General features: G+C 41.7%; 1 protein-coding gene across 1 annotated transcript; it reads right to left on the bottom strand.

Annotated features, from left to right (window-relative positions):
• Window positions 1–8,357: 8,357 nt before the first annotated feature.
• LOC120044342 (E3 ubiquitin-protein ligase RNF26-like) lies at window positions 8,358–11,357 on the bottom strand. The gene is made up of 2 exons (XM_038988959.1): window positions 11,207–11,357; window positions 8,358–10,859 (listed from the first exon to the last, which is right to left on the bottom strand). Exon 2 carries the CDS (start codon window positions 10,846–10,848, stop codon window positions 9,445–9,447), a length of 1,404 nt encoding a protein of 467 aa, XP_038844887.1. The 5' UTR covers window positions 10,849–10,859; window positions 11,207–11,357; the 3' UTR covers window positions 8,358–9,444.
• Window positions 11,358–15,669: the final 4,312 nt, after the last annotated feature.

The raw sequence follows: 15,669 nt of genomic DNA, 5'->3' as shown, positions 1-15,669 counted from the left end.
GATGGAGCCTCTCATCAGTAGGGTGGAATGGGAAGACTGGACCGGCTGCCTACTGTAAGCCCACCTTTCTCTCTCGTTCCTTCTTCCTCTCTCTTCAATCCCCTTCTTTCCCATTCCCTCTTTGCATCTCCCCAATCCCCCTCTCTCCCTACCCTGCCACTCTTGGATTACACTGGGGCTCAAGTCCACTGATAAATAACTTATCTTTCTTTTTCCACCTTCTCACTCAGCCAGGACACATTGCTGACAGGGCTGCAGAGTAGCAGCTATCCCTGAGTGGGCACAAAATAGTTTTTCTGTCAGATAGGGAGCCAGTGAGTGAGGCAGGAGGGCAATGTTAATGAAGTTCAATCTGGGATGGGGTGATTAAGAAGGGTGGAGTGGGGGAAGAGAGACCCCATTAGTTTAGTGATAGAGTGAGAGCTCTTTCTCAGTGCAATGGGGGATACAGGGATAATGCTGATTTGAGTATGTGCAGGTTTGCTTGGTGCCCTTATTACTCATGACCTGTGCACAATGAGAAGAGTGACTCTTCAGGGGTGACATCTTGAATGTCATGATATGCAAGGAGGGTAGTATGATCAATATTGTGGGTCTAGTCAGAGGTTTCTCTACGGTTGGCTAGGTCTTATGCTGATGTAGCTACAGAAATGTAAGCTTTATTTTCAGTTAAATTGCATAATGTGAATACTGACATAGTGAAGTAACTCAAATGTGATTCAGAGATCAAAAGAAGGGAAAGAATTTGACTTTATTTGAACAGTGGTGTAAAGTACTTAAGTGAAAATACTTCATAGTACTACTTAAGTTTTTTTGGGGGGGTGTCTACTTTACTATTTATATTTTCGAAAAAAAATTTACTCCACTACATTCCTAAAGAAATTAATGTACTTTTTACTCCATACATTTGCCGTGACACCCAAAAGTACTCATTACATTTTCAGTGCTTAGCAGGAAAATGGTCCAATTCACACACTTACCAAGAGAACATCCCTACTGCCTTTGATCTGGCGGCTCACTAAACACAAATGCTTCGTTTGTAAATGATGTCTGAGTGTTGGAGTGTGCCCCCTGCTATTGGTAAATAAATAAATAAACATTGTGCCATCTGGTTTGCTTAATATAAGGAATTAGAAATGATTTATACTTTTACTTTTGATACTTAAGTATATTTAAAACCAAATACTTTTAGACTTTTACTCAAGTATTATTTTACTGGGTTACTTTCAATTTTACTTGAGTCATTTTCTATTAAGGTATCTTTACTTTTACTCAAGTATGAAAATTGGGTACTTTTTCCAGCACTGTTCAAGAGCATGTTGAACAATTTACAATTGTGATTACAGAAGGCCTGTAGTGTGAATATGCAAACATATTATTTATTTTTTAAATCAGGTAGTTCCAATTCTTTATGATCTCTTGTCCGTTTCCATTGTGCTTCCATCTATTGGTAAGTCCTTTTAGAAAATGTGATGTTGAGATAAGATCATAAAGTGTATGAGTAATGGATGATCAATAGGGCTTGTGGAAAGTTCTCCTTGGGCTAAACTTACATGGACAATTTATGCAGCCAATCAATGGAAAATAGCTGCTCAATTATGCATACATAAATTGCTGGTTAAACAAAACTGGCTAAACAGTTTTTGCTACTTTTAGCTAGTTATTTCCTCGTTGAGAAACGTACACAATTTGGTCCCACTCAGGTTTACATAGTGGCCCAGTTGAATTATAGACACATAAGACTCAAATATGCACATTTATATAAAAAATATATTCTGTCCAATTCTTACATGGACATAAAAGGCACATTACTTTAGGCACATTAGGCACATTACTAGGCACATTTGGGGCGGCAGGGTAGCCTAGTGGTTAGAGCGTTGGACTAGTAATCGAAAGGTTGCAAGTTCAAATCCCCGAGCTGACAAGGTACAAATCTGTCGTTCTGCCCCTGAACAGGCAGTTAACCCACTGTTCCTAGGCCGTCATTGAAAATAAGAATTTGTTCTTAACTGACTTGCCTAGTTAAATAAAGGTAAAAAAAAAAAAAAAAAAATTTAAAAAACTCTGAGGGTACAGTATGTTTCAGTACGCTTGTGGCTGGCAGAACATGGATTAAAAAGAGAATTCATCTTTATTCAGCATGGCACATGGGGAATAACCCTGGCATGAGTTCCCCACACTCAAGCAATGATTACACAAATTCAGGGTTTCTGTGGTTTCAACTACACTCGCGTTCCTATAGCAACCAGAAAATGCAGGCAGCAGAAACTATGCTTGTTATTCACCTTAGGTGCTTTAAGTTTCTTCCAGACAGTCAAACAGCATTCTGAAGTAGCCAAGCGTAGCCTTCTTTCACCAGCTATGTGCCATTTTTGGTGGAGTTGAAACAAACATTTCTTAAATGAAATGAATAAAAGTCTAGTCACAAACACTATAGATACAAAAGTATGTGGACACCCCTTCAAATGAGTGGATTTGTCTATTTCAGCCATACCCTTTGCTGACAGGTGTATAAAATCGAGCACACATCCATGCGATCTCCATAGATTGGCAGTAGAAGGGCCTTACTGAAGAGCTCAGTGACTTTCAACTTGGCACTGTCATAGGATGCCACCTTTCCAACAAGTCAGTTTGTCAAATTTCTGCCCAGTTAGAGGTGCCCTGGTCAACTGTAAGTGCTGTCATTGTAAAGTGGAAACGTCTAGGAGCAACAATGGCTCAGCCGCGAAGTGGTAGGCCACACAAGCTCACAGAACGGGACCGCTAAAGCGCGTAGCGCGTAAAAATTGTCTGTCCTCGGTTGCAACACTCACTACCAAGTTCCAAACTGCACCTGGAAGCAACGTCAGCACAATAACTTTTCGTCGGGAGCTTCATGAAATTGGTTTTCATGTCCGAGCAAGCCTAATATCACCATGCGCAATGCCAAGCGTCAGCTGGAGTGGTATAAAGCTTGCTGCCATTGGACTCTGGAGCAGTGGAAACATGTTCTCTGGAGTGATGAATCACGCTTCACCATCTGGCAGTCCGATGGACGAATCTGGGTTTGGTAGATGCCAGGAGAACGCTACCTGCCCGATTGCATAGTGCCAACTGTAAAGTTTGGTGGAGGAGGAATAATGGTCTGGGCCTGTTGGTTCGGGCTAAGCCCCTTAGATCCAGTGAAGGGAAATCTTAATGCTACAGCATACAATAACATTCTAGACCATTCTGTGCTTCCAACTTTGCGGCAACAGTTTGGGGAAGGCCCTTTCCTGTTTCAGCATGACAATGCTCCCATGCACAAAGCGAGGTCCATACAGAAATGGTTTGGCCAGATCGGTGTGGAAGAACTTGACTGGCCTGCACAGAGCCCTAACCTCAACCCCATCGAACCCCTAATCACCCAACATCAGTGCCCGACCTCCGTAATGCTCTTGTGGCCGAATGGAAGCAAGTCCCTGCAGCAATGTTCCAACATCTAGTGGAAAGCCTTCACAGACGAGTGGAGGCTTTTATAGCAGCAAAGATGGGACCAACTCCATGTTAATGCCCATGATTTTGGAAGGAGATGTTCGACGAGCAGATGTCCACATACTTTTGGTCATGTCGTGTATTTTGATGTAGAATTCATTGATTCCACCATAGTTTTCCTTGTCATATGCCTACAATTACAGAACTGTATTGGGAATTTCTGTTGGCCACAAAACACATTTCCCCAATCCAGTATGTTCAATTACATTTATTTTCCTGTGTATCCCCTCCCAACGGTCTCCAAGCCTTTGTTCCTCCGTGGCTGCCCTTTGAGGACAGACTGTGTCATTGGATTGGGGTGGCACTGGCCTGCTCTCCAGGGTGCTGAAAGGCCATTGCTCTCCTGCTGCTGCTCCTTTCCCTAGCCTCCTAATGGAACAAGGCTACTGGTTAACCTTCGCCTTCATATACCCCAGACACCACTGTTCCCATAGCTTTTCTATTTGTTTTTACTGGCCAGTTGAGCCTGAGCTTGTAATTACACTGATGTTATACTCTGATCTATGTTTACTGCTAGGACAATAGAGACAAGGTGGTTTCTGCCTACCATTTAGATGTCCAGCTCACAGCTTGGGGATATTTCTCAAAGGTCTCGGTTGAAAGAAAAGACTGGCACAAATACAAGCAGACTCTAGTCATTTCTTAGCAGCAGCTCAGGGATTCTGGAAAGCTAACAATACCATCACTTTTTAGGCTTTTGCCTCAAAGGGATTTTCTGTCTTCTGGGGCGGTGGCAAAAAATTCCAAATTTTCCTGAGTGTAAAATCAATTAAAACATACTTCTGTTCCCAAATAACTGTGAAACCCCAATTTCAAGCTTGTAATTTTTTGGCAAAATATAAGGAAACATTTCAGACTTTTGAGAAAGAAAAAAAAACTTAACACAAAGTATCAAGCGTGATTATAGAAAAATATTTATCTAGGATCTGAACCTTGATAAATAAACATTCTCATTATATTTGTTTTTTGGAGCAATTAAAAAATGGCAACATACTGCCTAAATTACAACATAAAGTAGTTTCAATAAATAGTTAGCACCAATACTCCATGATGCATCGTGCCTGTAAACAGATACTATAGTTAGGGACGGTTTGCTACTTTGTAAGTAGGCTTATTTTCCACCATTTAATTGTGGATAACCTGGAACAGGGCTTCCCAGCAGACAGAGGCTCATCCCTTGGCCTTTGGGGTGTGACCTGACCCAGTCAGAGAGTGGTGGGCAGTGAGGGGGAGGGACTGGCCCTGGTACAGCCTAGCAGACAGCTGGTGACAGATTGAATTATCCTGGCTGGCAGCCCACTAGAGTTAGGGAGAGGAGAAGACAAAAGCCCTCCTACGCACCCACCCGCTCTGCCTGGCCCGCAGTCTGGGAGTGGAGGAGGACCCCCCCCCCCGAGCTTCTCTCTGTCTATATGGAGCTCCATGGTTACCAAAACTCCCGACACTTGACTTTACGGACAGGCAATGGACAGCTAGAGATGGACATAGAATACAGTCTCTGAAGAGGTCTAATTTGAATATACACTGAGTGTACAAAACATAAAGGACACCATCCTAATATGAAGTTGCAAAGGGATGCTGGCCCATGTTGACTCCAAAGCTTCCCTCAGTTGTGTCAAGTTGGCTGGATGTTCTTTGGGTGGCGGACCATTCTTGATACACATGGGAAACTGTGAAAAACCCAGCAGCGTTGCAGTTCTTGACACAAACCGGTGCGCCTGGCACTTACTACCATACCCTGTTCAAAGGCACTTAAATCTTTTCTCTTGCCCATTCACCCCCTGAATGGCACACACACACAATCCATGTCTTAATTGTCTCAAGGCTTAAAAATCCTTCTTTAACCTGTCTCCCCTTCATCTACACTGATTGAAGTGGATTTAACAAGTGACATCAATAAGAGATCATGGCTTTCACCTGGTCAGTCTGTCATGGAAAGAAAAGGTATCCTTAATGTGTCCTTAAAGGTATCCACTGTGTACATTGAGGCGATAGGAAATTATGGTGAAGCAAATAGTCTGTTGGCAATTTTGAGGTCAGCATGAACTGATGGGACACCAAAACCTTTCAATGAGAATGTGCAATTTGCACCTCACGACAAAACCCTCCAAAAATATGCCTCATTATGAAAAGACGTGCATGTTTTTTCTTTATTCTACATAGGCAGCTATTAGGACACCTCAGACAATGGGCGAGGCATGAGTGGCTGGGTGAGGCAGCTGTCACAGCGGACACGGGGAGTCGCGGCTCTCTTTCTCCTAGTTGTCACTCAGCCTGGAGGGTCCAGAGACGACTCCTGCTGGCCAATTATCCCCCCAGAACCAACTAAGGCCCCGTAATGGCAGCCCTGCTGGCCCAGTGCCAGGTCAGGAGGGGAATAACGGCTGGTCCAGAGAGAGGTAGGGCAGAACAGGGCCACTCCCCAGCCTCAAGAGCAAGACGTCCCACTAAGGAAGGGGCAGTTTACCCCCCTGCTGTTCCCTCATGTCCTTTCTCTTGTGCTGAAAGAGAAAAACGTAAGGCCTGAATTCAATTCCCCAATGGTGTTTAAATGATAATACGGGGTAGTAATGACTGAGTGTGGGTGGCATTCAATCAATTATGAACGTTTTAATGCTTCATACTAGTTGATGGATAAAGTGTAAAGCCAATACAAACTTTTCTCAGATAGAATGCACTGCAGTGTAACCTGGATTCAAGCACTTTCAACCAAGGAACTGCTGTGTATTAAACTACTGTTCTTCATACATTGAATAGTAGACAGGGGAGCAGGTGAAAGATCATTGTAGCCCACACCAGTCTCACAGTACCATTAAAATGACACAATGACAAATCAGAGCTCATACAGTGAATATGATTACCAAAACAGCGAAACACTTAAAACTGCATTGTTTGCATATTTATTTCCTTGGCCAAAAATATCTGGGGGTCACTGTGTGTGAGACATCCATCATCCAGATTTATGTCAATGAATAAAACGCATATGAATAGTCTACCACCATGCCCTATGGCGTACACACACCATCTGCAGTGGTGTTAACATTTCAGTTTTGCTTAGTCCCCAGTATGTGACAAATAAAGGTATGGTGAAGTGTTACTAATGTATTCGCAACCCTCGACAAATTGTATCGATGGTTAAAATATAGATCTCTACAGAAGTCCAGAGAGGACATATGAATAAAAAAAATATTCCCTCATGTTGAGTTGACAATTTATTTATCTCATGATCACAACATAACAATAGTTTTGTCGATATTGTGAAAGGTTGCGTCAATCAAATCTGGTATCAGGATAAAATGTGATTCAAAGTCACCGAATATACTTTAAGTATTTTTATTTAACATAAGCTCAGAATGGTAAATGCAATTTTCGTATATACGGGTTCACTGTATCACCACGCAGGGTAAAGCAGAGAACTGACTGAAATAGTACAGACATCTTATTTTATACTGTTCCAGAGTTAGTTCCAACTTTAGAGTTGGCCTGTCACAGTAGAGGCTTAGCGTGGTTTAAACTTGCTAGCCTATCGGTGGTGTCCAGTCACAGCACTCAGGATTGAAATGTCCGGAATGGTTCTTGTGAAGATTGAGCTGATTTGTTGGTTTCTACTCATTCCTCCGTTCCTGTTTTCTTGTTATTCAGCATTTTCCCTACACATTCCTCAGTTCCTGTTTTCTTGTTATTCAGCATTTTTCCATCTTGTCTCAACCTTGTGGTTTGCACAGTCGACACCCTAGATTAACAACAGCTTTTCTGCAGTCACACTATGTTTTGTGATTAACATGTCCTACTTCTATAAGGCATATATTTATGTTAAAAGAGAACAAAACCATCCTTTACAATATCAAAATCATTTTCTCATGATCACGACATAAACGTTTTTTTGTCTAGATCAAAACAATTTTCTCATGATCACGACATAAAAGTTGTTTTGTTGAGATCCCGAGAAACTATAAATAGGAGTGGAGGTATTGATGATAGATTGACAGTATGGCTGAGGCGGCAGCGCCCATGGTGGATCAATGCATACATTTTTATTGTTTGCTACACTAAGGGATGGTACATTTCATGCTAACCATGCTTTCATTTGTGTTTGGAGCTCATTATCAGTTTATAAGTTAGAATGTTAGCAAGTTAATTGTCCCTTACCTTTGAGCTAAGAGACATTTAAGACCTGAACGATACCTGACAGGCAGCACGGTCTCCCAGGTTGTGTGCCACCCCCAAGACCACAGCACGCAACAACACAGCTAACTTGGCTAGTCTTGTGCGCGAACTAGCTAGCTAGTTAGCCTTGTTAGCTAGCTAGCCAGTTATCTATGCTAATTGTTAGCATGCATAACTGATATGTGTATACTTGTAAGGGACACTTCATGTTTTATGGATAATATTTACATTTACAGAGTGGGTGAGCTACATTCCCGACAGGCTGATCAGATTCAATAGCAGCCTCAGAGCTAGATCAGATTCAACAGAGAATGGTAAATCAAAATGCTGACTTCTAGGCTGTTTCATAGGTAAAGCTCATTGCAGGCGGATTAGCAATCAGTCCATTATGTATATATGATCAAGAGTGGGCGTGATCTATTCCTGGCATCCTGATCAGATTCAATAGCAGCCTCAGAGAATGATAAATCAGGATGCTGCCTTGTAGGCTGTCTGCAAGAAGCCTAACATAACAAAAGTTGTTTTCGTATGTAGTGATCATGAGATAAGTCGTGATCTCCACATAACGAGGGAATTATATTTTTTATGAATATGTCCTCTCTGGACTTCCGTAGATTTCAGCTTTGATGAATAAATACACACTGGCATATACACATGAAAAATATGGAACTATAGCCTACAAGGCATAGCCTGTTGCATGTTTATTTGATATGATACAAAAACATTGACAAGGGTAATGAATAGACAACACATGTATCTGAATAACTTAAAAAAACATTTATAAGTACAAAACATAGAAAAATGCATGACCTTGTGCATCAAATCATAACACAAACTTAAGGTAGTGTAACATTTTGCCAGTATACATATACAGTATGGATGATAATCAGTTCCTTTAAATATATTAGAGCAGTGTTAGTCTAGTTCGCTCTGAATTTATTAGTTCTCAAACAAATGGGATTATTCCTCATCTTCACAATTTATACATTGTTATAGGCCTATAAGTCATTTATAAGTTATCTATATAAAATATATGACAGTACAGGTGCAGCGCTCATACAGTATGTGCCTGAAAGATGGAACTGGAAGTATTCAAAGTCTATTCAATTACAAACGTAATATTTTGTTCACTGTACAAGACAGCACAGCAGCTTCGTAGCCAGTGCAATATAGTTAGTGCAACTGTGGAAAACCATCAAGGATATGTCCACATTATATAAACTAGACCTAAAGGACCAAACGCCTAAAATGCAAGCTGCAATATGAATTAATTGAACTGGTGGAAGCAAAGTGTGAGCATCAGAAACCCTATGGGCTTATTTGGGTTAGAGCATTGATAGCAATGTACTGCACAGAGCCAACAAAACTCTACAGTCAATGCTATTCTATAAAATTCATGTCTATCTGAATGTTCCACCCCACTAAATAGGCACCATACATACAGTACCATTTTTTACATGACAGTGGACAAGAGTTGTGTTTTATCAGCACAGCTATACATTGTGGAGGTCTATCATCACTCATTATCCTGAGTTTAAAGTCTTCCCCTTCAGTGTTCGTAGATCTAAAATGTACAAAAGAAATAAGTAATATGGCAGAAGCTCTTTTAAAGCCCATTGGAAGTCAAGCTGAAGCCATCCCCATTATGCTAACTGGAGTTGTTTTCAGACTGGCTGCATTTCTTTCTATGTATTTATCAGTGTCCCGCTCTTTAACTCTGGGGGCATGTCTGAAATGGTACCCCAAAGTGCACTACCAGGTCCCTCAGAGAAAGACGTCCATGGTTTGTGTGATGGCCTGTCGGCAGAGGGGACAGCTGTGCTGCTGGGGGGGCTGCTGTAGCAAGATGGCCGAGCAGTGGCGACACAGGCACAGGTGGCGGCAGGGCAGCAGCAACACGTTCTTGACCCTGTCCTGACAGATTACACACTTCTTCCTCTCCTCATGCTCCTTCAATAGGCTGAGGAGGCCGGTGTCAACTGGAGAGGCCTGGCTGCCTTGACCAGAGGCAGGCTGCTGCTTCACTGGAGTCCTTGTTGTAGACTGGTGGTGGTATTGGTCTGGGTCAAGGTTGATGTCATCCCACCTAGTGTCGAGGTGTTGAAGTGTTGAGTATAACTCCACTTGTTCTCTTCCAGTCTGTTCTGGGGGAAGAAGGGTACCTGTATGGTCAGTAGGAATACCTGGGGCCCTTGGATCCAGAACTAGGTGCCCCACTCCACCTTGGTCCACAGAAGGCTGTACTGTTCTGCCCCTTGGCTGTCTTGCTTGGGCCACCTGCCCCATAGCCTGTGGTCCAGCAGCATTGTCCTGAAGAGCTTGAGCTTGCTCCATGGCCAGCAGGTAAAGTCTATAGATGGTTCTCTGTAGACTTAGCATTCCTGGGATTGTGTTGACAAAGTGAAGACATTGCTGGGCCACATGACGAGGCAACTCTGGGTTGAGATATAGCAAGGTCAAAGCAACAATGACCGCTGTTAAGAGCAAGCCATAGATGTTGAGCATGAATACTGTGATAAAGACATGACCGAGGGAGCCCAGAAACTCAAGAGCTAGTTGGCAGGGTGTCCAAAGCAGTACAGAGGTGCCCACCAGGCAGCTGTATAGGAAGGTGAGAAGTGTGAGGGCCAGCTCCAAGGCTTTATGCAGGGGGCCTGACACTGCCTCCCAGGCCCCTACCATTGCAGAGAAGCAGTTCTGGGTACCAATGAGGAGAATGTTGACGATAGTGTTGACAAAGTAGAGAACGAGGCTGAACGCGATGCTAAAACCGTCACAAGTCTGTTTAAGCACAGTATGTCCAGACAGGAGTCCGCGGTGTAGCAGCTCCTTGGTGCGCCATGCAACATGAGAAGAGAGGTGGCCCACCATTTTGAAACTCTCGAACACCCCTCCTAAGGTCTGAAGCCATCCCTCCAGTAGATTGAAAGCTCCGTGTGCTGTGCTTGTGACCACCTCTGTTACAGTGAGGAAAGAGAACAGTGCACAGTTCCAGTATTCTAGTAAGATGGAGCCACTCGGGACCACTTGCAGGTCGTGCATTGATGAACCCATGTTGGAGAAAAGTCGGCCTAGCCAATTCACAAACCAGATGACCAAGTCCAGTAGAAGGCAAAAAGTATCCAGGCATTTCCCAATGGCACAGGAAGCAAAGTTCACTACATCCATATTAGTGTTCCCTACAGAAGACAAGAACGTGTTAAAGTTTGCCATTGAACTACATTTACGTTTAAAAACTTGCTTACACACCAGTTAGCTAGCATGCTATCAGTTAGGCTAAGCAGCATAGTTAGCTAACTTTCAAGCTGTGCAACATTATTAAGTGGCTAGTTAAAGCTATAATTCCTGATTACCAATGACATAACATGAACTGAGATTAACAGAAATTTGAAAAATGACACATTGAAGAAAAAACATCTCTAGTATGCTACTTCTAATGCTAATGGAAACCCCACCCACTATCAGCTAGCTAGTTAGCAAATTATGCTATCTAGCTATAGCAGCTAAAATAGAAAACGGATCTCACCTTACATAGCGTATATAACACGCTAACCAATTGCTACCAATGGGATAATTGGATTGACATAAACCCTGGTTGACACAATCAATAAAAATGTTTGCAGGCTCCAATCTAAAGACGCTGTCATTTTAGCCATCCATGTAAACACGACCAACCAGACAGGAAGATTCAATTTTGAGAAGCCTATCTAGACAAAATAATCGAACTCAGATCTTGTGATGGTGACTGCTTCAACTTTGATGCCTGTGAAAGAAATAAGAACGACAAAGAATAAAATAATGATAAATACAAATATTATATTCTAACTAATAATTAAATTGTAACAGTAGTTCGTTTATCACCAATCATAGTGACCTTATACTCTTAATCATAGATATTTTTTTATCATGCTGTCATGTCCATATTATCCTGTTTTTGCATGGACAGTGGAAACATATTTATACATATTTAGTGCCATTACAGTTTCTTTTCACATGTATATTTCAATAGTTTCCCATGTTCTGGTGTTTCCTGGCTAGACAGTGGCCAACCGCAAAACTGTGAGATATTGCACACTCATGTCACCCCCTGTCATTCTGTGCTTTAAGAGACAATACAGGCCAAGTAATTTGATATATTTAATGTATTTACTTACCCACCCACTCACCTGAGGCAACACCATTCAAGTAGTAACACCATTAACACCACTGTACTGTAGGATATCCCAAGTAATCTCACTCAACAATTCACTAATGACTCTAGAATGAGAAAATGTATCTTGGGCAGATCCTAGTCCATGTTGTGAGAGACTAACATGCTATTTCTAATAGACGTCTTGTATCTCATTATGAGTCAATAAATCCCTCAGCACCAATGTATGTTATTTGTGATTGATCTCACCAGCAAGCTTGCCCTGAGGACAGTCATAATGGAAGTGGCAAAAAAAAATCACAAATTTGACTGCTTAACACCCATGTCCACCCCATCCTGTCTGCTCTGGAACCGCAGCCAACCGTGGCCGTTATCAAATCATCGCACAACCTGAATATATGGCTTATTTTGGAGGGTTGAAAAGCATAATCAGTCATGTTCCTTCATCCCAGCTGTGCGTGTGTGATGTTGTCTTAGAAGAGAGAGCTGTTTTGCACCCGCCTCTGTGTTTTCCCCACTATACTACTATTTCCCCACTCATGTTACTCGACTTTCTAAAAATATGTGGTAGTGTACAGACTAACGCGAGCCAGTCAACAAAATGCCTCCATTTGGAGTCCAGAATAGGGTGTTGCCCTCTTCAAATGACTTAAACCATACATCAAGCCCTCTTGCTCTTTAAGTGACATCATGGTATTCCATGGATGAGCCTCCAGGTTAATAGATAGGTAACCTAATGTCCACAGTTAGTCTTTTGTTATTTCCCAGACATTTTTCAGACAGCTGCAATCTCTCTAACTCTCACTCTCTCACTCCTCTCCTGTTTGTTGTTCTTGCCCATCTTATCACAGCTGCTGCTCTCCTTCAAGCCCAATGTGGAAAAATGGCATCAGACACCCTTCTCCTGCCAATTAGGACCCCTACTAAACACTCCTCATATAGGCCTTCGGAGCATTCAACACTTGTCCTCACTAATAGCACAATTGGATGCCTCCACTGTCTCACCCTGAAAGAGTTGTCCATGTTTAATGTTTAAGATGTTCTGAGAACAGGAAGGCTTTTAAAGACTCTGCTGGTGGAAGTGCACTGTCGGTATCCTAGGTTGATGTTTGATATAAACCCTTTCAATGTATCAAATAGGAAAGATAGTTGACATTCATAGATTGGTCAATAGATTAATGCCAATGATTCTAATGAAACAATTGGTTTCATAGACATAATAGAATGGGGTAATAGCACACTCAACTTATTGTTGCGATGATAAGTATCTTTTCCCATACAGCCAAGGACACACAGAACAACATTGCCTATAGTCTATTCAGGCTAAATTATATCTTCATAGCCTAAATAGAGCAAGCCTTCAGTTGGTAACTGAACAAATGAATGAATAGCATTCATATTTTCTGTCAATCTGACAATTTTGAGGGTTGGGGGTTCTCTGCCTGTGAAAGTCCCCTTTACAAGAACAGCTGAGCTATAATTGCTTTCCTCGGTCGATGCTCATAGGCCATGCTCGGAGGTGAAATCTACTGAATTGGCTGCCCTTGTCCTGGGCTGGGTGTGGGGATAGGGACCTTATCAATGGTCTGTCAACGAAGTCTCGAGGCTAACCTGAAGCATACAGCTTTTACAATCACACCCTTGTTCACAACTGAAAATGTTACAGAAACAATTTAACACAACACATGTACATAACCTACAACAAACGGTTCATCTTTAATTAAGTAACAGCTTTATTATGAGGGAGGGATAAATTATTAATACCAACATTTTAAAATGCAAGGGTTGCCCATAGTTTATATAAGAAATGACTATTCAAAGAAGCTTTTGATAGGGAACCTACAGTATGTGGTTGAATTTTTCACAGCATCAAAAAAACATATTCCGACTCTTCACCAAACCATCATGAGCTGAATTTCAATAAGCTACAACTGCTACCCTCACTATAATGTAAATGGAAAAATGACAAGAGCCAGAACTGGGAAATGGTATAATATGATAACAGAGAAATTATTGTAAAGAGTCTAGCCTTCTAATGATGATTAAGAGGTGCCCTGATCCCATTTTAACACACTATATTTGGCTCCAAGTGGCCACCTGGGTCCCACTTTGGCTCCACCCCTGTCCTCTACCCTACCCAGTATTGTGTCTGGGATTCAGCCTACAGTCCACCCCTTTCTCCACCTGACCAACCAGACCTTGATGTGTCTGAGCTGAGGAACTCCAAGGTGTTTCATTTGTTAATTATGTTGGGTCACCATGGCAACGGCTGTTATAAGGGGTCAGCGTAGATGTTAGAGTCCTCTTCAGCACAAGCCATGTCATTGTAACTGAGCAATGTGAAGACTGGCACCAGTCACCAGTCACTCCTCCCCCAAACCCCCCAGAAACCCCCTTTCCACCCACCCGCACACACAAGAAGAAGAAGAAGAAGAGACAGGATAAGAAGAAACACTGTGCTGCCCTTTTTATTGACCTGTCTAAAGCATTCGACACTGTGTATCACTCATTACTTATTCAGAGGCTTTCATCAATTGGCCTTATCATAGCACATTGCACTTTATTATGGGTGATAGGTTCAGTACACATCATTGCATTTTCTATCAGAAAGTAGGCTGGCCCTCCTGGAAGTCTTGTAGATCGATGCATTACGCTATTTTTGTCTATAAAGCCTCTTGCATGAACTTCCACCATAACTTACCTCATTGCTAAACTTCAGACGTATAAGTTACCAGACTTAGGGACGGCTAACCCTGGAGTTCCCTTCAATCTTCACCGAGTTAAGTAAATCTGCTTTTAGTTTTTTTGTGCGTCTCATGTGGAATGATCTCCAAAAGTCCATCAAGTTTATGTATTTGGTGCCTTTAGGGCAATTCAGGCGGATGTTAGAGGGCCGTTTTACTGAAGAATGTTTGTTTCAAATGAATGTGTTTTGATTTTGTGTTTTCTTTCATGTATTGTGTAATTTATGTGTATATAGATATGTAGTGTAATTGTTGTTTATTGATGTGTTGTTTATTGATGTGCTTGGTCGTCATTGTAAATAAAGGTTAAAGTGCAGATCAGACAATGGCTCAATGATTCAAAAGGCCCCCTCAGCTAGACCAGGCAATGATCATTACAAATGTGTCATGGACTCTGATTTAAACTCAATTGCAACCTCTAGATTAGACCTGTTTAGCCCATTGCTCTTGCCACAATCCTGCACCTGTGTCTGAACTCACCTCCATTAACGATAAGCAGTATTGTCAGAGCTTCCGTATAGAGAGAATGCTCCACGAGCTGAAAATCACCTTCTGACAATGTGGATTCATTTTGATCTTTGAATGTATCCTATGCCTCATGTTCTGGAATAATGGTGCCTATTAACAGAGTACTTCTGATGACTAGTCATGTGAATAAAACATAACCTAACTAATGATTATGAGCATTAAATAACTACTGATTGTAATTTACTTTAATTAATCCCCAATCACAATCCTTGAAATGTCCTACTGTGGCATGAATATTTAGTTGCTTAACTCACTCAGACATTTAACATGATTTTCAACTTGTCTTGACCTGGATGAATTCAGATTTTGGTTGAATAAGCTACAGGAAAACTAGCCACTATAACCAGAAAGAACTTAGTATCCTCAAGAAGGCATAATGTTGGTTACCATTCAGATTAAACTCAACCTACCCACTGTGTCTCACACATTAGTGAAATGTTTGCTACAACTGAGATGAGAGAAATGTGTGATACCCTGAGGTGAATTTCAGTCCCGATACACACACTTTCATGGGAACAAGGATCATACAGCTTCAGCTAATGACATACATGATTAACTTTGATAATA

Source organism: Salvelinus namaycush, chromosome 3, assembly GCF_016432855.1.
Source record: "Salvelinus namaycush isolate Seneca chromosome 3, SaNama_1.0, whole genome shotgun sequence".
In the NCBI taxonomy this organism is placed as follows: Eukaryota; Metazoa; Chordata; class Actinopteri; order Salmoniformes; family Salmonidae; genus Salvelinus; species Salvelinus namaycush.
This window is presented reverse-complemented; position numbering and strand designations above follow the sequence as displayed.

What these genes read in the sequence shown, in the direction of transcription:
- LOC120044342 (XM_038988959.1), bottom strand. Translation starts at nt 10,848, where the DNA reads ATGGATGTAGTGAACTTTGCTTCCTGTGCCATTGGGAAATGCCTGGAT.